The sequence below is a fragment of the Xyrauchen texanus genome, chromosome 32, assembly GCF_025860055.1.
Source record: "Xyrauchen texanus isolate HMW12.3.18 chromosome 32, RBS_HiC_50CHRs, whole genome shotgun sequence".
NCBI lineage: Eukaryota > Metazoa > Chordata > Actinopteri > Cypriniformes > Catostomidae > Xyrauchen > Xyrauchen texanus.
The window spans coordinates 7,306,713-7,330,584 of NC_068307.1; the positions used below are offsets into that span (position 1 = coordinate 7,306,713).

General features: G+C 40.3%; 1 protein-coding gene across 2 annotated transcripts in view; it reads left to right on the top strand.

Annotated features, from left to right (window-relative positions):
• The first annotated feature begins 544 nt into the window (after positions 1-544).
• Positions 545-23,872, top strand: part of skib (v-ski avian sarcoma viral oncogene homolog b) — a 40,893-nt gene continuing 17,565 nt past the window's right edge. For both annotated transcript variants that reach the window (XM_052101467.1, XM_052101468.1), the window contains exon 1: positions 545-1,763. In XM_052101467.1, the coding sequence (XP_051957427.1) occupies positions 858-1,763 (906 nt within the window). In that variant the 5' untranslated portion in view covers positions 545-857. The remainder of the gene's footprint in view (positions 1,764-23,872) is intronic.

Here is a 23,872-nt window from a genome sequence, read left to right on the forward strand (position 1 = left end):
CTGACTGTGAACATTTCTGTATGTATGATCACAAAGTTAAGTGAAGTTTAATAGAAGCCATTACTTAATTAAATGCGGGAACAAGTTTACTCAATTACTTGAGTAAAGTCAACTTATTAGGGTTTTAAGTGCAGAGAACTAGAGTGATACAAATAGTGTCAATCTGTCAACTGTCAATCTTTATATTTACATTTAGCCATGTTAGCGTTACACGCTTTTATCCAAATGATATGAATGACTTTGTTATATATAATGTTTGTTAATGAAAGTTACTATAAAGTAATAACTGCACCCCTGCTTCTCAGCTCAATGGAAAGAACCGAATGATTCGTGAAGTTTGTGTTCCCGCTTTACAGCTGCTCCGGCAGCGGGGGGAGGGAGAACTTTTCATGGAACAGCCAGCCCGGGGAGTCAGTCACATTCTTGGCCGGGATTCAATGACTGAACCAGACACAAACAAACACAGAGAGAGAGAGAGAGAGAGAGAGAGAGAGAGAGAGAGAGAGAGAGAGAGAGAGACTCACTGATAGTAGAAAGGAGGCAGACCAACTGCGCATATGAGTTTTACGCTTGGTACACATTTTGCGCTCGAGTTGCACCGATCTGAGTGGGTCAATTCTATAGATATATAAGTATATATTTCTAGGATCAAATTACACTTTTGGGAGGATTTTTTTTTTCGTAGGATGAACTCTCGTTCTTTTTGGTACGACTGAAACATACTCGAGATTTTACTATGAAGCAGTTCAATGGATTACAAGGTTTCCAAAGTGACATAGAAATGCGCGGCTCTTTACAGTTTTGACTCATTGAATTTGTTGCGATCACACAGCCCGGGATTTTTAGCCCTCTTAAACATGGAGGCTCCTTCCAGCTTTCAGCCGCATCCAGGACTTCAGCAAACTCTGAAGCAGTTTCACCTGAGTTCAATGATCTCTCTCGGCGGACCGGCCGCCTTCTCGGCCCGGTGGCAGCAGGACATGCTGTTTAAGAAGGACGGCAAGAGCGCGGAGAGCGCGGAGGTGGTCGTGAACCTCCCCGCGGAGACACCCGCGGTCATGCCGGGGCCCCTCTTCATCCCGTCCGACCGCTCTACCGAGAGGTGCGAGACGGTCCTGGAACGCGAGACCATCTCGTGCTTCGTGGTGGGCGGCGAGAAGCGCCTCTGCCTGCCGCAGATTCTCAACAGCGTCCTGCGGGACTTTTCCCTCCAGCAGATAAATTCGGTATGTGACGACCTCCACATCTACTGCTCCAGGTGCACGGCGGATCAGCTGGAGATCCTCAAAGTTATGGGCATCCTGCCTTTCTCGGCACCCTCGTGTGGACTCATCACCCAAACGGACGCCGAGCGGCTCTGCAATGCGCTCATCTACGGCGGTACGTTCCCTCCGCACGCCGACAAGGAGTTCTCGTGCTCCATAGAGCTGGAGCGAACGGAGAACAGCTTCAAAGTTTACCACGAATGCTTTGGTAAGTGCAAGGGCCTGTTCGTGCCAGAACTCTACTCGAACCCCAACGCAGCGTGCATACAGTGCTTGGACTGCAGGCTCATGTTCCCGACCCAAAAGTTCGTTGTTCACAGTCACAAAAGGCAAGAGAACAGAACCTGTCACTGGGGTTTCGACTCCTCGAACTGGAGGGCTTATATTCTTCTAGATCAGGACTATACCGAGAGAGAGGAGAGCAGCACACTGCAGAAGCTCCTCGACGAATTAAAGGGAAAATTTGACCCGAGGAACAAGCACAAGACATCTTACAAGGTGAGCTCACAACTTTTCAATTTTCATAATAATTATAAATGTGTGGTGTATCTTTCATATATCTGCCTTTTTGCAACTTATCTACATGTCCAAATCTAAATGTATCCAGTATATATATATATATATATATATATATATATATATATATATATATATATATATATATTAGCATATTGAAAAGAAGGTAAGCAGCTTGTGCCTCTGGATCCACTTTAAGGCATTTGCATATAACAAATGGGGTCTCAATTATGTATTTCATGGGAGCCAGAGATAGGGAGCTTCAGGGTGGAGGAGGAGGATAAGAGTGCACCATAGGACATTGTTTTGTGGATAGCCTATGTTTTGGGTGGGGGTTGAGGTCACCCTCCTAAAGCATTTGTTGTAGGGTCACCACTGCCCTTGGTTCTCCTAGTGTCTGATCAGGCTCCACGCCAGGGTCAGACACACGGCAAGTGGACAAAAGCACTAAAGTCTTGGTTTGGCTGCTCCCTGCATGCAGCAGCTGCTGAGTGTGATAGTCATGCTAATGGGTCTACACACATGGATGTATGTGTTACCATGGTGTCACTTCAGCAGTCTTGGGATGCATGGCGACTTGGCGAGGCAAATGCAGTTTCATGACTGTGGGAAATGTGAGAATCATGGCACATTTGACAAATGCAGCATCATGTATATTTAACGACTGGTTCTCTATGAGAAAAGTGTTGATGGATATTTGTCAAATGATCACTGAGTGGCTTGTTTACACTTTGCAGAGCCCTATTTGGTTAGTTTAATGAAACTCCACCTTTTCTATGCAGTTGGGGTTAGATGATTAGCTAGCAGATAACATAGAAAGTCACAATGGAGACAAATCTTGTAAAATGTCTCCATGATGATTTAGTCCTTGCAGCAAAGGGGTCATAATGTATCCAGGATGAGCTAGGACTTTTGCACACCATCCATTGTCAGAAGTGTCCCAGTTAGCAAACTGGCTGGGTCTGTGGGGAACCACATACCAGCAGACCTGTATATTTTCTGTGTTGTTAAAATGCTGGTCCTTGGCTTGGCCTGTTTCTCCATTAAACAAAAGCAACCTGGTCTCATTGAATCACATGATTACTATACTTACTTTTTTGGGAAAGGCGTGTGTCGTTACCAGTTTCTGGTTAAATAAACACTAGAGGCGCTACAACAACAATTTTATTCCTTTTCACACAAATCATGAGGAAAACAATGCTGTCTTACGGTATCAAAACACTTTTAATATAGGGCATGAATGTAAAGGTGATATGTTTTAATGTTTACATTGCATTTACATAACTAGCTGCACTTACAAACTCATTCCAATGTGATCAAGTATGGCCATTCAACTAATAGAGCATAGCACTTGCAAAGAGATGGACCGGGGTATGAGTCCTGATGAGTACTTAAGTCTACACGTGAGCCAAAAGTGACAGAAGCATCACAAAATTATGTGGGTGCTTCGGCAGTTGCGTTTTTCATCTAACATTTGTCACTATCGGTTAGGTTCTGGTTTCAAAATGTATGTTTAAGAGGTAGGCTAGGTTTTGTTTATTTTAAAACTTGATAGAGCATTACCCTTAACTTAATCTGTTTGAAAGAACATTTAACTCGCTTTTAGCACCACCTAGAGGACATTTCACTCGGACACCGCCGCAAAACGTGTTATGAACCACTTAATATCCTTTTGAAAAAAAATTCCACAGTCTCATAATTTTCATGAGATCAGGCTCAACAAAAGATTTGTGTTATCACCAAACCTCAGCACAGTTAAAACACTTATGCTTTCTTTTTTTAAATATCTTATTAATTAGCTAAACCAACATGCTGTCCTTTCCAGTCTCACTGATAATATTAACTTAATTTTGTCTCTTGCAAATATTCTATTTTTAAAAACAATCTTCCAAATCTGCTTCCAAATATTACTTTGATGAGAGGCTGGTCGCCATGGATATAAGATTTCTGAATCCTCTGGAAATACTGTATATGTAATTATATTTTTAGACAGCTGTGTGGTTTGCGGTTGTTATTTGTTAGAGTTATATATTTGGATGTGGATAAAGCTGAATCAAATTAAGGCAGCATCTAGAATTTGTCTGGTCTGGATGACATAGTAGGTAAAATGTTGGGAGAGGGTGGTGAATTCTCATTAAGAATCTGTCGGCCCTGTCTGCCAGGGCCTTGATGTGTCGTCAAAGGGCCGTGACACGTGACCTCTCTTCAAAGCCAGTCGACTAAAACAACGCTACCCCCGCTCCTTTCAGACAGTCCAGCCAATCATGTGGCCCCTGGTTCTCTGACTGGACAGATGGTTGTTTGATAAAAGACAGAAAAATAAATTGCAAATAAATAGCCTGGAAACTGTTACCAGAAGCAATTTTCTGTAGTGTCAACTTTTACTAAATCTTTTTGGAGTATTAGGTACCCAATCTGAAAAACAATCATAAGGGACACCAACCAGATTTTATCCTCTTTAAATATTGTATTTTATGAGTCTGTTTTTGCATTTGCAGATTAAATTGGTGTTTTGCCCCAGTTTTGAAAGAATTGACACGGATACTGTATAAATAATTGTGTCATGTTGTTTTATTTGGAGTTTCAACTTTCCCTTAAACCAAACAATTCAAGTGCATGCACATTGTCCTGCCAAAAATGAAGTAAGGCTCCAGTGAGAATAGTGTTGTGTAATAAATTGGATGCAGAGGGCCCGTGGAGCCTTTAAATGGAGGAGATAGCAAACTCCCCATTGTTCTCCTCTCTCACTTTATCAAATTACTGATGACTCCTAACCTTAGACCAAACCAATCAACTGAGTGTCCAACCCAAGGTGGCAATGGCCATAATAAATGTGTGCGCCCTGGGGATGGAGGTCACTATGTGCGTGCAAGTTTGCATCTATAATGCCTGGATCAGCTGTGGGGAAAAGATTAAAATGAGCACACTACCTACTCATTTACATCCCCATCTGTCTGCTGACCTCGTCCCACCAGCCGCTCTGCACTACACTGCCCCTTGCGCTGCCTCCAGACTGCCAACAATTCCATCCACTTACCCCAACCCTCCCTCCACCCAAACACTGCTAGTGATTCTTATTCATCCAGTGCAGTCAGGCCACTCATCCGTAGTCCATACTACATCATGACGGCCAGCAAACAACCCCCGCTGCTCAGAATCAGATGCTCAGAAACACTGAGTGCCTGGTGTTCGACTCGAGTCAAAATCCATTTTTGGCTGCCTTTTCTCAGAACGATTGAATTTTAAAAGGGCCGCTTGATGGCTTAACAGTTCCCAAGAGATGCTGTCTCATCCTCTCCCTGGAGAGATGGAGGTGAGGCGGTGGTCAGGGGCTCTCAGAGGTTTTGCCCTCTATTCTCTATCGCGTGACCTCTTGTTTAGAGGGCGTCAGCTGGAGCTCTACACTGGCTGATGCAGGGGTGAAGACCTGCCACCTCTTTTGTTCCCCATAGCTTCGTTACTCATGCCGTGATGAGCCATCACTTCTCATTTTGATTCAGGCTGGGTATCGGTGCCCATTGCATGACCAATGCTTTCACATGCCTGTCTTTGTCTGTTGGCAAATGAAATGCATCCACTTTGGTGTGGTGCTTTTATATTGCCCATATTATGTTCATTAGTTCATGTTTACATGGAAAAACACCTCTAAATGATTGCAAAAAATGCATTCGATGTGGACGGTGTGAAGTCTGTATGTCATCTGTTTGATGACAAGGCATCAGTTAAGGTAAAGAGTTGCCCAGGCTGGCATTGTCACCAGTCTGTGGCCACAGATGGCAGAATGATGGTAGTGTGGTAGACATGATCGGTTTCTCAGATCAGGCCCCTTCGTCGGTAGCAATCATCAGCTTCATGATTAATATGGTAACCCATCTGCTGTGGAGATGTAAAATCCTAGCGTACACAGCTGCCACCCTGTGCTTTAATTGAGCCCCTTGCTAGTTTGCTAATCCAAAAGTCCAATGCTTGATGTAGTCCAGACTGATGAAGTTTCATTCCTATGGAAAAAGGCTTTAACCTGAGGAAGCTTTAATTTAGTATCTCTCACCCTTCCTCGTTAGATGCACGCCCTTGTATGGCCTCAGATTCCCTCCCTGATTAATCTCAGTGAGCTGGAGGATGTATTTTTTTAATCCTGTTGGGATTTCAATTATTTATTCACCAGTCAAAACAAATCAGGAATATTAAAAAGTGCACTCCAAATGCACTTTTGATGAAAAGGAATCCAAAGAAACACAGTGCATTGTGTATTGCCCAAAGTAATTATTTAAATGCACATTTTATGTGAAAACTAAACCACTGCTGAAAGTATATGCAGTTCTGAGACATACTTGAGTGCATTTATGTCCTACTGCTCTCGACTTCTGTTAGAGCTGCTAGGAGAAGGGTGAAGACTACGTGGTAAAGAAGTTTCCTCAGGGCTTGTCTGTGGGATGATGCAGCTTCAGTCTGCCTGCGTGTGCCATATGACGAACTGGCATGTTGCTCTCGCCTACAAACCTCCCACTGACCGCCCCCAAGGCTACCATGAGGATTAGCTCATGAATCTCAAATTAGGCTGATTTCTAAATGTGCAAACAACATTGTTTAATGCACGTGTGCCTCCATTGCACCAGAGACCGCAAACAGTCGAGACCTCGCACATCCGATCTGAAATAGAGTACATTTTCATTCATAAGGTTTACAATTTAGAAATATTGGATGCACAGATTCATAAATTCATTGTAATTTTGGATAAGTTTATTCAAAATGACGCTTTATCCTTGTCCTTTTTGGATAATCAGTCCTACAAATATTTGTATATTATTCGGATGAATCCGTTATTCTTTTCAAAGTCATTATTCATGCCTTTCCGAATAAGGTATTCAGCTTCGGGCACATCCTTACTTTGTAGTCTCTGCAGAGAAGCAGAGCTCCAGCTTTCACGTGAACTATCTGGCCCTTTTATGAAAAGCGAGTCTTTGTGTTTTTAAGCAGCTAGGCCTCTCGTTCACTACTCAGAGGGATGCAGACGGCTCTCACTCCATGCCCAAGTAGCATTATTCTACAAACTTCTGTGATTGGAGAGTCGGTGTAGTTGCTAAGCAAAGCTGCTCTTCCTGTGCTAAATAAGAACTTGATGCTTCCTGGCTGGTGGGCTGAGGGGAGCGTGCCAGCTCACTCACTCTCGCTCTCTCTGCTTCTCTCTCTATCTCTCTCACACACATACACTTTCTCTCTTTAACACATACAGTACACAAACAAATCGCTGAAATGCTGAATCCCGGCTGATAGGCCTGCTCTTGTGATTGTGTTACTGAGCAATACGAGGCTGTAGCCCAGCCTTGCAAAAACACATAAGAAATTATGATGTCAGGATGACCTGATACATAACCTCCATTTCCCTGCAACCAAGAGAGCGAGATAGAGAGAGCTCTCTGATTCAGATGTGTCACTATGTCTGTCTCTCTCCCTCTCTCTTGGTGGTGCAAGGATGGAGGTTTTCCTGCTTTTTCGCTCCCTGCGTTTGAGGCTTTGGGTTATGAGGCACATTTAGATTTTTCCAGAAAGGCTGATTCACTCCTCCAGCCCTCAGAGAGCTGGCAAGGCCTCCATTTTCCACTCAGTGAGATGGTCCACCACAACATGGTGTTTCAGAAATGCTCCAGGAACGCTCTGCAAGATGGCCGTTCTCAAAACTGGAAAGTTCTTCAGATGGGGGGATTACTCCGCTTTTGTTTAATATAAGATTCCTTGTCTATAATGCACATTTTTCAAGAGCTAGGTTAATGATATGCTAGTCAGTAAAAAATTTTATTTAACATATTTTTTTCCTTAAATGCAATGGAACTGCTTGTACTTAAAGGGATTACTTTCATTGCATTTTTCATGGCATTTTTTCATAGACAATGAAAGTGAATGGGAACTGAGTCTGCCTAACATATGTTATATGTAATTAAAGAAAGTTTATTTTCTTTTAAAGAAATGCATTTGGAACAACATGATTTCGGTGCACTATTTCTTTGAAGTTCTATTTTCTATTCATAAAAATGCAACATTGGATGGAGCCGTGGTGCAGTGGGTAGCGCACATGCTCAAGATATGCAAGTAGGCTCAGGTTTGAATCTGGTCTGCGTCATGTTTGGATCTCATTCCCCCTGTCTCACCTGCGTTCCTGATACTCTGACATTTCCTGCAAGTTAAAAAAGCCCATAAATACAGGATAAAGACAGGAAAGGGAAACTTTGTCTTTTATTTTCCTTCAGTGGCATGAATAAGCAGACCTCCTGTAAGCCATCTTCCCCCGTGTCCTGACTGTGTGCCAGATTTCATCTTGGCACTGGAGATCAGGTATTAAATGCTGGCGAAGCACAATGAAATGTGGTATGCTGTTAAACACATACCAAATTTCTGCTATTGGAGCATTTAGCCATGCACTGCAGAGGCCTGGAGTGAGATCCCATATCAAACGCATTCAACACGGCTGCCTCTTCGCTCTATACAGCACAGTAAGGTTGTGTGGGACTGTTTATCCAGTATCAAAACTGCTGCCACTTTCTTTTTTGTGGATGACACCCCCTCACTGGCTACTCTAATTCCATGCATCTGCTCGGTCGCTTCTCTCTCTTCATCTTTTCTCTCCATTTTTTCTTAGGAAGACGCTGTATTCAAAAACCGTGATGTGTTGTTACAGACATGTCACCCCCAATTAATCAGTTGCTCTCTGCCTTGGCTTCTTTCTCTCTCCTTCTAATCCATCTATTCTCTGTGTCTGTCTGTCTCTCTCTGTCTGTCTCTGCAGTGAGGGGGTTGGTACAGGAGTGGGACAGTCAGCTCAGCATATTTTGGATATAAAAGATGCACTGATATAGAAATTTTGGGTCCCAATACCAGTTTTATAAAACAATAAAAAACTAAACTGAGGTTTTACATAGCTTGCATAAATGAGACATTAAAACATTATAGTGTACCATTGACAAATGGATATCTATTTATTTCTTGTGAAGTCTTCCTGCTGTAAAAGAACCTGCTAAGACCAGCCTAATATGGTTGCCTGGTCTTCGAGGGGTTGGGGGCACTTTTGAGCTGGTCAGGCTGGAAGATTATCTGGCTTCCCAACTAAAACAGCTTAGCACTAGCTTGGCCAGGCTGGAAGACCAGGTTAAACCGGCTTAGGTTGGTTTTTAAAGGAATGTTAAAGGAAGGTTCAATACAAGTAAAGCTCAGTCGACTGCATTTGTGGCATAATGTTGATTACCACAAAAAAAAATTTCGAGATGTGAATATTTCAATACTGGTCATGGCTATATTGTGCACCACTTCAACGTGCAGTGTATACTTCTTATACATCAATGAAGCATTTATTTTGAGTCCTGGTTGAATTTTCTGGCCGGGGTAACTTTCTTTCCTGTCTCTCTGGCCTGTAGGGCAATGTGATAGCATGCCTGTACTCGTTGTCTGCCTTTATTTATAGTACGCCAGTGACCACAGACATGGGCAGCCAGAGCCCGGGCAGGCCGGAGCGGAGCAGCCTGAAATAGAGTGCTTCTGATCCCATAATGAGGCAACTATTATCAGCCTTGTGTCTTCAAATGGGGACTAGCCATTGTGGTCAAGAAGAACGGAAAGCCAGCTGCTAGCTTACACCTCCTCTGAAAAAGCTGCTTTGCGGCTTATCGCTATAATAAATATCATTTGAGCAGCAACTGCTTAATTGGCTTCGTCATCTAGAAGAATTGGCTTACTCATCTGTGGCTGTCTCCAGGTGGACTCAATGCCTCACCTGGGTAGCAGGGTTGGATTAGTGAGGCTTCTAAACTATAGACTAGTTTTTCTTCATTGACCGCAAACGTGTATGGATGCTTTTTCATGCATGCGCACCATGACTGCTTTGGCAGACGCGCAGAATATACAAAAAAGATTTAATACATTTACATTTATGCATTTGGCAGACGCTTTTATCCAAAGCGACTTACAGTGCACTTATGGATGGTTCATGCAAATGACAATACACCGATTCACTTCAGCCATTGCGCAGTGGCATCTTGGTTTTGAAGTGAAAATATGTGTTAATTATTGTTGTTTTTCACCGTTATGTAATATATGGTGTTTTTACTTTTGTAAGTATTTATTAAACATGTATGTTCAATTTAATGTCACCACTTTAAATTTGGGCTTCAAGGCAGCCTTCAAGAGTGAATGTAAAAGCTGAAGAGTTTGAGTCTGAATGAAGTGTAGAATGTGAGATTACGGTGTGACTGGACTGATGCTCAGAGCTTTGATGTGTGGCAGAGGTGAAATCAGCTTGTAAAAGTTTTGCCGTATGCAGACAGGAGGTGAGAGTTTCGTGATGAGTGGCTATGCCAAAGAATGCATGCTACAATTGTGAGTTAAATATACTGTATAGGCCTCCAATTGAGTAAATGGGGCAATTTTTTGTCAATGTATATTTTCAGCACCTTTCTACAAACCCTTTAGCTTTACAATAGGTTTAGCTCTGTCTGGAGTCTTATGTTAATGCCTACCACAGAAAATGCATATAGAAAACCGAGATGATTACGATAGAATAGGAATGTCTAGGTCAAACCCTGCAAACCCTGCTGCGTGAGTTATAACCGCAGCAGAACAACAACAAGACATTTCTGCGACGCGGTCACTGACAAAGCTGTGGCTATGCATGCTGTTGAATTCACACATTTCAGCTGGTCCTAACTACACACGCCACTGATAGAATTAGTCTTTCCAAAAGGATTAGTCACCCTATCATCAAGCCTACTCCCTAATTTATCTCCCTTTGTTGTGGTGCAGGCTGCATTAAATGGGATCAGGGGCCTTGGCCAGAGACAGTGGGAGGAAGTGGCCCTTTGTGTGCCTGGCAGGTGCACCGGGCTGTGGAGTGACACTGGCATTTGCCTAGTGTGGTGGTTGGGGGAGACGTCTGAGTGTTTGAGGCCAAACCTGTGGGTTTGGAGCTGGTTGGTTGAGAGGAGCTCTGTTGGAGTTGTCTTCTACCAAACTTCCATGGCATTCCTCCTCCACAGTGCTTCCTCTTTGGTTGTTGCGAGGGCTGCACGGTTTGAACAATAAAATAATATTACGATTATTTTGGTAAAAATACTGTGACTGCGGTTTGAACATCGATATGATAAACATTTAAAAAGAGGGTGATCACACTTTGGCCCTCTTAAAAATAGGCAAATTTAGACCTCTTTCACCAAAAACAAACAAATAAAGCAATTAAGCAAAAGACAGAAAAAACATGTTCACATTGAATCTGTCTGTTTTTTCGTACACTCAATGACAAGGTCTTAGCCCCGTTGTCGTTGTTATTTTTTGAAACCCTGTCAACTTTAATATTATGTAATTGTAATATAATAACAATAATAATTAGTATTATTAGAAGCAAGAACCCTGGAAACCTATAACTTAGAACCAAGAAGTTCTAAGCCCTCAAGCTTTTATTTTGGCAGAAATCTGCAGGAAAACATTTAAGTTTCTGTGTTGACAAACCCTGGTGTCATGGGGTTATTTAAGATTTATTTAGTGGGTCAATAATTTATTAGATTATTCAAAAATACATTGCTAATGCAATTCATACAAAACAATTAATTGAATACACCTCTACTATGATGAAAATCACTTTGAAAAATGTTTGTCCACCAAATCAAAGCCATGTGGTGTAACCAATATGTAGGTAGCCATTCTGTTACATAAAAAAAAAAAACATCAAACAGAGATCCTCTTAGACCCTTAAGACTGTTTGTGACATTTTAATAAAATTCTTTAATACTTTGAAGTGAGCAGCACGTGCAGACTGTTTATTGAATTAAATCGGTTTAATAATCGAACAAGGTCTTTGCAATTTTTATTTTATTTAGATTAATTGTGCAACCCTCTCGCTTTCTGGTTCCTTAACCAGCCCGAGCACTGGATAAGTGCTGCTGCAATATCCCAGAAACCTCTACTACTCCACCTGAACCCTTAATCAAACGAGTCCTATGGTTTTGCAGTAAATTCTTCAGGCAAATGCTTTTCTGCACTCTCAATCTTTCTGTTTCTCTCACTCTCTCTTTCTTCTGCACTCCCTCTCAGCTGCCTCCTCTGCTTTTTCTGCACCCACATCTGGTGAACAGTCCTTGCCTGCTTTTACTGTGCTGAGATCATTTTCATCCTATAAGGAGAGTGAAACCTTATGTGGGGAACTGCTAGCGACATGCAAAGCCAGTAGGGGTGGTTACTGCCCACTTTAGCGGGGCTCTATATATTTTATTTTTCTGCTGTTTTACCAATGTCCTTGATCAAGGCTGTTATTGCCTATTTCTTCTCCAGAAATATAAGTTATACGTTTTCATCAAAGCATTTGTTGTGTGTCAAAACTTACAAAACAGCTGTGGAATTGTATTGTACGCAAATCATGTGTTTCACGAAAGAAACCCACCAGTGCGGTTTTCGAAGTTGAGTTTTGCCTCCCTGCCCCCATGTGTTTTTTAAACCAGTTTATCAAGGTCGTTTATAATACTGTATTTTCATTGAAATTCCTGACAAGCTTTGGCTCAATTTTGCTTGCAGAAGGCCTCACTGCGAAAACCCGAGACAGCTGTGGCCACTGAGTGTTATTTATTCAGCAAGGAAACCAAGTGCTGCATGTGCAGAAAGTGGGAGACATTTCCTGGAATGCACACAACTCTCCTGTCTGATTTATTATTTTTGAAAATGGGCTAAAGAGGTGTTTTTTGGATCGATGGCATCTTTATTTATTTCGTTTCAAACTTCCAGACTGGCCTTTTATGTGTGATTTTCATGCTTCTTAGTACCAGCGGTCCTCTTCTTTCATCTGTCTCCTTCTTTTCCATTACAGAATATGATGAAAATGTGCTGAAACTGCATATTTATTTCTGCTTGCTGACACAAAAAGCAAATTCAGGACTCCCCTCCCTTCTTTCAATTAATTGTTCTCATGAATATGGAGTTTTCTGTCCACTGCATAGAGAGAAGCCAAATGAGAGCTTGCCTGTAAATTGTGAAACTGACTTAAGCTCAGTTGAAGAATTTAGTAAGAAGATTAGGGATCAAGCTATGGGCACATGGTGTTTCTAATCATATTTATGCATATTAAGTCTTGAGAGGATTTTTCAAGAATGCATGGAAATGCATGGATAATGAGTCACCTTGGATGCCTTAAGTCAGCTGTTGCTGATTAAACTGATCAAATGTTCGGATCAGTCCACGTATTCTGCTTTTTAAAGGCTCGATTCACCTTAAAGATTGCAGTAGTGCAGGATTGTGGTAAAAGGTCACCTTGTTTTAGCTGGTATGCTTTCATCCTTATATTGTGTTCTGGTCAAAACTGACCGATTTGGGTTTTTTTTTTCTTTCTGAAATCTGTAGTTTTAATAATTGTGTTCACACAGGGTATCTTAACACAAATTATTTGGGATTGTTTTCATAAAATTGTATTGGTTTTATTTCACTTTGTTACACCTGTGATGTTCCCAATCTATAGTGACTCGCCACTGCAAACGAATGTATTAGACTACAAAATACAGAAATATTAAGTATTCAGGAGCATCCCAATCCTTTAGGTGAGCACTGTGAGTGTGTTTTTGCACACACAAAGTCATCAGACACAAGTGCCCTGTTGTGCATCGTCTTTCCATGTATACTATTTGAGGAATATTTCAAGATCTATATATCCAGGCACCCCTGGAGTCGCAAGTTAGAATCCAGGGCCTGCTGAGTGAGTCCAGCCAGGTCTCCTAAGCAACGAAATTGGCCCGGTTGCTAGGGAGGGTAGAGTTACATGGGGTAACATAGGGGTTCTTGCTCTCAATGGGAGTAGCATGAGCCTCCACATGCTGTGAGTCTCTGCAGTGTCACGTACAGCAAGCCACATGATAATATACGTGGATTGACTGTCTCAGAATCGGAGGCATCTGAGACCTGTCCTCCGCCACCCAGATTGAGGTGAGTAACCGCGCCACAATGAAGACATACTAAGTAGTGGGAATTGGGCATTCCAAATTGGGAGAAAAGAGGATAAAATAAAATACAAATCATATTTATTAATCTTATCATATTATATTGTGTTTGGGCTCGTTTGAATCTACAATATGTCTTATGTTGTCTATGTTATATGTATGTCAGTATTTCAGGAAGTAACACACTCCTGTTTATTATGTTTATGTGTGTCAGTGGGAATTTCATACACTAAAACTCACTGCCGTTTGGAAATAAATTTGCTCATTGCATTTTACTAATTGAGACCTTTCCAACTATATATAACAAACACATGGTTATCTCATCTTTTTAATGTTTTTTCAACTCTGAATATAATTGTTGTGATGACAAATTATGAGAACAAATCCGTTCTAATTTGTCACTAAATTAAAAAGCATTATTTAAGAATTGGTAGGAGCAGCTATATGCATTGTAAGCTTTAGATTCTAAGCTTTAAAAATAACACCAATTTTGTTTAGGTCAAGGTAGTTGTTATTCATTTATTACATAATTATTATTATTATACTTTTTTTCCCTGCAGTGAGTGCCCCCCACTAGCCAATAAGCTCAGTTCCTTCTATCAATAAAAAAATATATATTTTAAAAATATGTTCAAGAAAGAAGTACAAGACTTTAATTACTAAAAAAAAGTTGACTGAAAGATCTAATGCAATATCTTGCAATATATGCAATATGAGAGATTTATTAACAATCTTAGTGGGCCACAAATTTTTTACCACAAAACACAAAAGGCGTTTGCACAAACTAACACAGCATAAGGTTAACTCCAATCCAGACCCAACTGATGCCATTTGATATCATTGGGATGGTTTGAAAAGAAGTGGTCCTGTCCTCTGAGTTTACAGCTGCCCTGTTAGCTTAATAAGGAGGTTTTAAAAGTCCCAACACCCCTAATGGCCCAAGAAGTCTGGGCCAGGGTTGTAGGGAGGTCAGGTTGAATTACAGGACATAAACAACAACGCGAGCCGCCAATCACCAGAGAAAATAAATGTCAGCTGAGGTAATTGGGTGGGGGCAATGACAGTTGTTGTTGTTTGTTTTTTTTGGGGGGCTAATATCTTGAATTGATAAGCAGTGGAGGAAGCTATTGATTGATACGCTATTTATATTTTATGGTAATCTTGCACTTTTAACCTCCCGCTGTTCAGGTTGTGGAAGGAAGTGAAGAAAGAACCTGAAGAAATAGACATACAGCAGATAGATAGTGAATGTCAGTTCACTGTGGTCCACTGCTTTTACTGAGGTTGCAGACAAGTCCAGAGACAACGGGTCCAGGGGCAGCCAGACTCTTCCACCATCTGGTAGCCATAAAAGGTTTGGAAGTTTGAGTTTTGGGGGGGTGTTTATGGCCTTGCAGGGTGAGACATGGCAAGGCACTCTAGATGCCCCCGAGCTCCTGAGCTTCCTCTATTGGAGGTCAGGAGTTCATTGCCTTTCTCCCCTATAAAAAATATTGTAGCTTTAGATGGTGAGAGAGTAGGTTTTATGCAGGCATCTTTTGCATATTTCTGGCCACCAAGAGAATTTTACAAGGTCGGACAGCAGACGTGATTCACACAGATGGTGAGAACTTCTGCAGACTCTGGTGAGTCAATGGATGAGTTTTGTGTCGAAATGCGTCATCTAGTGCCTCATTAATTCTCTCTGAAACTTCAATCAGCCCCACTAACACAGAATAGTAAAAAATACATATTTTAAACCTGCTTTGAGTTCAGAGTAGCATCTATATATTCAATGTAACATGTATATATAATATTTCTTCAATCAACTCTAAAGGTCTGGAAACAAAAAGTGATTGCAGAATTTGTGCACTCTATTTAAGACCAGATTCATTTAGAAATTATTCCCGGCTAAAGAGGCTAAACCAACTTTTGCACTCTGCTGCTCAAGTAACATTGCCCACTCGTAAATATCATTAACAGAGAGGGACGAAATCAAATAATTCTGGAATTCATCCGGAAGCACTGTATCTCAGTGTGGTTGAGATTCCAGTCTCTTTATGGCACTCTTGCTTTAGCATCGTCTTTGGAGGACAAAAAATGCTGACAGTGGAAGAGTAAAAACTGTGTTTGGCAGGCACACCCTTGAAGGTTTCTGTGTCACTCAAGCCCATTGAATTTTTAATTATTTCCTGGCTGTGGTATTCTGCTCTACTTCACTAGGGCGCCTGGCTCCATGCTGTCTCACAGCTCAGATGGTAGACACTGTGTTAGACATTTGCGGTTAAATCTACTCCAATCCTTAGACGCCTACTGCAAGCAGGTGAGACCTTCAGTTGCAGGGGCTTTTTAGCCATGCTTATAGATTGCAACATTCAGGTTCCAGAAGTAAAAATCCCATGAACTTTCTCCATAGACTAATTGATTTTGAACAATAACTTAAAAATCTCTAAAAGACAGATCTACCTGAGGTTGTTAATCGATGGTATATGCTTATTTGATTTTGTCATTCACAATGCTTCATGTGATTGTTCATTCCCTTATTAAAGACATTAAGTACATAATCTTGTACCTTTGTCTCTTTTTCCCATTTTCAAATACCTTTTTGCATCAAATCAAAGGTTGTAATGTTGTGATTCAGCATGGAGCAGGTTGCTTTTGTTCATCCCTCAGAATGCTTTTATAAATAATTTCATGAAATCACTATGGAATAAATGTATGAGAAAAACACTGTTATGCTCTAATATGTGCTGCTTATTCCATGTACATTGTAATGTGGAAGACTGTATCTCGAATAGTCCCAGGAGATGGGGTGAGACCTTAAGCATGTTACTGCACATGCAAGACTACATCACCCATATTTACAATGCCAGCGTTTCCCAAAAGGGGTTTGCTTGAGACAGACGGCACTTCCCACTTCACTGTGTATCCTGCACGCAGCTCTTGCCTCTCAGACTGATGCATTTAGCATCCAGATCCATCATTATTCCCTGCCCGGCAGACAGCAGTAATGTTATCTCTGCTGATTTATGGGCAGAAGTTTACATCATAACTCCCAACAGCTGGATGTGCCCAGTTCCAGAGCTGTCTGATCATGCCCATTGCATTTCCCCCATATAATTATCACAATAATGACTTCAAATGCATTCGACGCCAGGACATCTGATTGCACTTGACAAGAGGCGAGTTGCACATCAAAGACTCGTTCAGAGGGTGGTGCAATTGCAGCATTTGGCTCGAGATTTGTTAAGAGGCTCTTAACATATTTCAGGCTGTCTCTCGCTCACTTTTCCGTGTCATGTTGAGGTCTCTAGAGTTCCAAGAGAGGAAAACAATAATAAAAGCAATAAAGAACGGGGGAAATAATGACCTCTGTTATGAGTAAGCGGTTGAATCAAAAGCTATGATTCAGGGAGGAAGAATTTGGTTTATGTCTCTTTAAGTCTCTAGGCTGTCTGCAAAATGCATTAGTCCTGTGGAGTAGACACAGGCCAGGGTAGAGGGAGGAGCCCTGGGCTGCGGAGGGGGAGAGGGCTGGAGGATGGAAGAGCCACAGTCTGGGCCTCCAGCCTCCTGGCTAGACTGCTGAAAGTTATTATTGAGTTCCTGAGCAGAGACTCCCCTCCCTGCCATACTGGTGTCTGTTCACCCTGTGCCGTCATTCTCTCAGGCTCAAACTGACATGTGTGTTGTTAAGGATTTAGGACATTTTCAGCCATCTTTACTGAAAAAGATCCTCATTATGAAGAATGAAAACATGAAATGAAATCTTTTGTGTTCAGAAAAGCAATAACATATGAGAAAGCTTGTGTTTCAGTTGCTTAAAGGGATAGTTCACCCAAAAATGAAAATTCAGTTTTTAAACCCATATGGCGTGCTATTTTCCATGGAACACATTTTTCATTGTATAGAAAAAAAGGTGCAATGAAAGTGAATGTTTGTTTCACAAAAAAGTCAAATGGGTTTATTCATAGTTTTAGATTGTTTGTCTTTAATATTTAGTAAATATTTCATCATGTCATATTTATTAATTGTAGTCAGTTTTACTACAGTTTTAATGCATATCACTTTAGTCAACGAAAATAACATATGTTAGTTTATGATAATGTGCAAAATGACCAAAATGTGAAAGACCAAACTGAAATTAAAATTGTATACATTTAGAAAAATGTGTAAACATTAATAACTTAAACATGTATCAAAAATAAAAGATACATACAGAATACTGTTCTTTTTTTTAAATAAATGAGGTCCTGAAATAATGGCATATAATGAAGTTGTATTGTGAATTCTTCATGCTTTAGAGACTGTTCGGGTTTTAGCCAGTTTATAACATTGCATTGCATGTAGCTCGTTTCTTTTACAGAAACAGCGTATTTAAAACGCAAGTTACGCATTCTGACTGGCACTGAACTTAGTTCACCTGTTTATTCACTTAATTGTGTAATATTACGTTTATGTTGTGGATATAGTGATCAATTTTAAGGGTAATTATTCCATTTGTAAAGTGGTTCATTTTGCCGGCGTTCAGCTCTTTCTGTACACGCAAATCAAGCGAGGAAATTCAAAACATACAGGATTATTGGATTTAATTAATTTTTATTATTTTTTAGAATATTTCTTCTGTAGACGTTATATTTCTCCTGCACTGTTAACATTTTGCAGTTATTTTTTTTTCTTGTCATATTTTGATCAACAGTATGTTTTAATTGAAATCGTTTAATTATCATAATGATATGGTAAAGCCCAAAGTATACTTTGGTCAGACGTGTGACAAAAGTTTGCCATCAGCAGCATACTCAAGCATTGAAAGTGTGCAGCCCTATTTTTCTAACCTTTTGTCTTTGAACCTGCGGCTGGAATTATTTGCACTAATTAATGAGTCCACAAGGTGGCAACACTCTCATTTGAGCCATTGCTGTCATAATGGAGCACTAGAAGATGTAATCAATGGTAATCAACAGGAGAGGAATGTGGAAACAACAACAGTGGATGTGCATGTTAAGAACGTGTGTGTGAGGAGGTCAGGAGATATCTGTATTTATATAACTCGAGTCCAAAGCAATGTAAAGACATTGTTATGGGTCTAAACTCCTGAGGAGAAATAGTCCAGTTTCTCATAGCAGTCCTAGCGTGCATTCATCAACTGACTATGTATGCGCGCACAGTCAATTGATGTACAATTTGACAGGCTCCCGTTCGACTGTACGCAAATGCTAAGCGTTGGCGTCAAAACCGAAGTATACTTTGGGCTTAAGTTGCTTTGGATAAAAGTGTTTTTTCATCTCTTATTTGTTATTGTTGACGAAAAAAAAAAGCTTTGTCAATGAACAGTTTTGTCAGGAATTTAATGATGAAATGAATCATTTGTAACAAAACGGTAAGTTAGTAAATCAAACGGTAAGTAAATGACAAAATAATTGAATTTTTTTTGTGAACTATACTTTTAAATCATAAAATAAACACTCTGAACTTCAAGGAAGCATCTCAATAAATTTACTAAAAGTATGTTGAAGCATTAGCGGAGACAGACGGACGGATGTCCCTCAGTTATCAGTGTAAAGGCCACAAGGGTCAGAGTGGATTGGTGCAGGGAAAGCTGGGAGATTACATGCTAACTCCAGGCCTTTTGCATGCAAGTATAGAAGCACCAGGCCCTAATCCCTCTGACGGGATCAGACTGAACACATTAACGCACAGAGCAGTCTGTCCTCGAAACACCGGGGAACACAAACTAAGACTAAGGATACATTTATATAACACACTGGCCTGTATCTTCGTTCTCTGTCCTATGTCAGTCCTTAGCTGCCACTGACTCATTGGTCAGCTAGTGTAATCGTCAGCCATTCTGGCACATGTTCAGAACAACCGATTATCTGTGAGCTAGACAAATCTTGAGGGCTTCTGGGCTTTTGTAGATGTTGGTAATAAAACAAAGGTACCAACTTCACAGGCATTTTGGGAGCTGAGTGCTTGCAAAAGATGTTTTATGGGTGTCAGGTTTACCTGGATAATGTTAGCCGGGTTGGGAGAGGGTCTCGCCTGCGAACGCCCTGGAGTGGAGATGGCAAATTGCGTGTTTTGTTGAGTTCTGTTTGTTGAGTCAGAGCTTAGCTGTGCTCAAGCTGTTATGCTGTTGCTATGGAGAAAAACATTGGCCCTTTCAGATTCAGAGGAGCGCTGTAAAATGAAAGCGGTCCAGAAAAAAAGAAGTTCACAGGAATTTGCAAGGCTACAAAGCAGAAGAGCTGGGAATTTATACAGATTTCCCCATTCGATTCCAATTTGATATCGAGTGATATGGGTATATTTCAGTAATTATGTCCATTTTGCTCACATATGTAAAAGATTCTCTCCCAGCTAATGCTGTTAATTATACAGGGGACATTCTAACTAGGTACATTTACAAAAATATAAATTTTGCCAATTATATAAATTAATTTTTCATTTAGGTATATTTAGCTTTTAAAAATCAATATCAATCAATCAATATATTATATTTTGTTACATGTTCATTGTTTAATCCATGATTTATTCTATTTATAAATATTACATTGATTTGTTGAACAGGTGCTAAAAATCCGTACTGTCTCTTTAAGAAAACCAGCAGCTATGTAAAAAGTATCTGTAAATGAGCATATATTAACTTGAGAGGACTAGAATGGCTCCTATCGTCATTCATGCTATTTGTGATGAGAAATAAATGTTTATATTTTGTTGTTTTTGATCAACAACTGACAGTAAAGAACAGAAATTATATTAAAAGAGACATTATTCAATGATAAATGGATCTCGTCTTTGGACACACATGCCACGGAACGAGTCAAACCTAACTGTTGCGTATGGCAATGTATCCTCCGTGACTATGAGTAACTTAATTCTCCCTCCCTCTAAGGATTACCCAAAACCTCCATTGTGTCCAAGTCAGTCAATTTTTTTTCATCAATTGCACTGTAAAAGCTAAATTTGTTCATTAAAGTAGATTTGGCAACATTGTATTCTTCGAATGGGTGATTCTCACGAAAACACATTTTACATTTTTTTTTTTTTTGTACAAATAACTTTCAAAATAAAATCAGAGAAAATTAAAGGGCAGTACCAAGGGTTTACTACTATGATATATAAATACTTAACGGTTTACATAATATTCAAGTATTTTCACATTAGGGAAATGGAAATATCATAATGACCATCTTTTGTTTGCATTGCGTTCACAAGCAAAGGGAGGTAAAATGTGCTGAAAATAATGTCACACTGTAAAAAATCTTAATAGCCATAAAATAGGCATCAGTTTCTATTAACATAATATGATTTGTTACTTTCTTTTGATTTTGGAGTTAAATGGGACTGGAACATTTTCTTGACAGGTTTTGTGAGAATCATTTTATTATGCAGATGATTTCTTTCAGGGAAAACTGTGTTGAACACCCACTGTGGGCCATTTTGTTTAGTTTTTTTTATGTCTTTTCCTACAATGCATCACAAATTAGTACTACTGTTGTTTTATGCGACAAACTCTGTCCAGCATCTTTAGTTATACTAATTGTTAGACACTGTATTAAGTAGGGGTGTAACAATCAATTGATCTGGATTGATGTCCCAATCAAATAACTAACAATGCAATGTCATCGATGCAAGGCAATCGGTATATTCTCCTTTCAGAAACAAGTCATGGGTATGGAAGTATTTTGGATTTAGGCATGTAATATCATTTCATATCGATCACAGGCCCCTGAATCAATCTAATCAAAATCACATCACGGCACACTTTGAGGTATCTGCAAGATCATAACGTAATAAAACTTGTGATTTACAACCCTAGTATTAAGTTAATGGACATGTTTATGCAACCAGCCCCGGGCTTCTTAACTAGGGCAACCATCAAGACTTCCTTGATGCTTCACCAGAAAGACTATGATGGTTGACCAGCTACTTTTTCTTGGTTTCTTGGGCTAAACCAACACAGAATTGGAAATTCATGCTGGTCTTTTAACCAGGGATGTGTCGCACAACTGTCTTTCAACCAAACTTTCAAAGCAGAATTAATCTGAATCCAGACAAGTATCTCAGCGTTTATTTAAGGAGGGATGCAGTGTGTTTTTCCACCATTAGGTTTCTTGTTCTGAAAGAGTGAGTGTCCTTCTTTACTGCTGTATGGAAGAATGAACCTCTCTGTTTCTCTATTAATCTCTTTATGTAATCATCTGCTTTATTAAACCGAGCTACGTCCTTGTGGACGTAGGTACTCGTTAATGGAAAAACGGAAACAAGAAAACTGCAGAAAAGGGACTTTCCAAAGTGCAGGGTTTCCGTGACACTACTTCACATATTGCTGTAACAAGGCTAAATCCAACCTTGCATGCCTATTTCTGGAAAAATGATCAATTACTGGATTCTGGGCACTTTTACTATTGCCCACAATTTTGTTTTTTCTTCTACCTCATAATCCTCTATATTTTGTCTGTTGTTTTTAAAGCTTCCCATCTTTCTACTGACATCCATTAGCACTTCCTCCTCCATTCAGCTGCACTTATATTTATTTTGACAAAAGCTGGGGGAACATTGGGCTTTCAAAGTGACTGTAAAAAGCAGAACAAACTAAAATGATTCATTTCTAGCCTTGGCCATATCAAACCTTAATTATAGGGCCCACTCCCCTTTGTGCCTCACTCGGAAATGCAAGGTCCCTAAGAGCATTTCATAGAAACAGACATGTTTTCCATTACTACAGGTCCACTTGTGATGATTAGCTGTAGTCTAAAATGGACACTGCGGCCCAGTTAAAGGTTAAGAAATGCCTCCCTTCTAGATGGTTGCACTTTATCATGCTAGGTCTTGTGTTGTTGATCATCAGTGTTAAGATGGCGTCAGGGAATGCCAGAGAGTTGTTGGAGGTAGTACATTTCAGATGGATTTATAACCTCACTCGAGGCAATTACCACCAAGCTGCTCCTCCCCAAGACCCCTCCCCTAATCCCAGGGCAGACACAGTGAAGGTGCTGTGACATCGTTGAAACCCTAAATACTGACCCCAACCTTCACTGTTTCACAGTGGGTGTTTTTACACTTTCAGCAGCATCTCTGTATCCTGACACCCCCTGACCTCCCCTTGGCATTCAATGTCTTATCACCCTCCTAAATACACCCACCACCACACCTTATTTGGTGGAGGAGAGGTTTCAAGTCGCAATGATATCCGTCAATCCTCCATACATAGCAGAGTATGAGCTTTCACACAGTTCTTCCAGCACCATTCTGAAGTGACTGGGTGTGGGAGGGAGTGATTGTGTATTCAGTGTCTGACAGACCAAAGCAGCTCCCTGACAAACGCATATCCTGTGTGTCCTGCTCTATTTAACTGTCATGACTGATTGATCACCGACTAGAGCATTACATACAAGTGAATGCAAAAAAAGCATTGGATACATTCCATATCTGGCAAATATTTCTCTGTTGTCGGTTCCTCTCCACATTTCGCCAACTTTTCCAGCTTTCGCAGTCGTAACTTTGTCCTCCTCTTTTCTTGAAGGACTTTTTGCTTTAGGGTGTTTCTTTCTTTGGGCAATTTCATGTCCCAGGGATTGATTTTTATGAAACCTTAGAAAACTTAGACTCAGATTTAAACTTTTTTTCTTTTTGATATATAAATCTCGCATTAAAACAGACTTGGAAACTTTTTACAAGGTCTTTATAATTTATTTTTGGTACTTTTGTATGGATTTTATTGATTTAGCCTTGTGCCAGACCCAGACTTTCAATATTAAACTGAAAATCCGTTATGAAAAATACAATTATAAACATAAACTATTTCAGTATTTATTGTGTGAAAATTATTTCTATAAATCTTTCAAAAATTACATCTGTCCCACAGTTCCTGTTTCCACCTGGTATTAAGATGCATTTTCGGTGAGCCGATCACATGTGGTCAGTCTAGACACATTCCAGTTTCCACGAGGTATTACCATGCATCGCAAATGCGTCTCCTGTGACCGCTTGTGTCCGGATTTCAAAGGGGAGGGTCTCTGATTTCATGACGACATTCATCAATCACTATGTCAGTGTGTTACTACATGATAATACACTCCAAAAAATGTCAAAAAAAAAACAAAGCGTGAAAAAATCCGCCACACTGTTCCACCCAGATGCAGCTGAAAT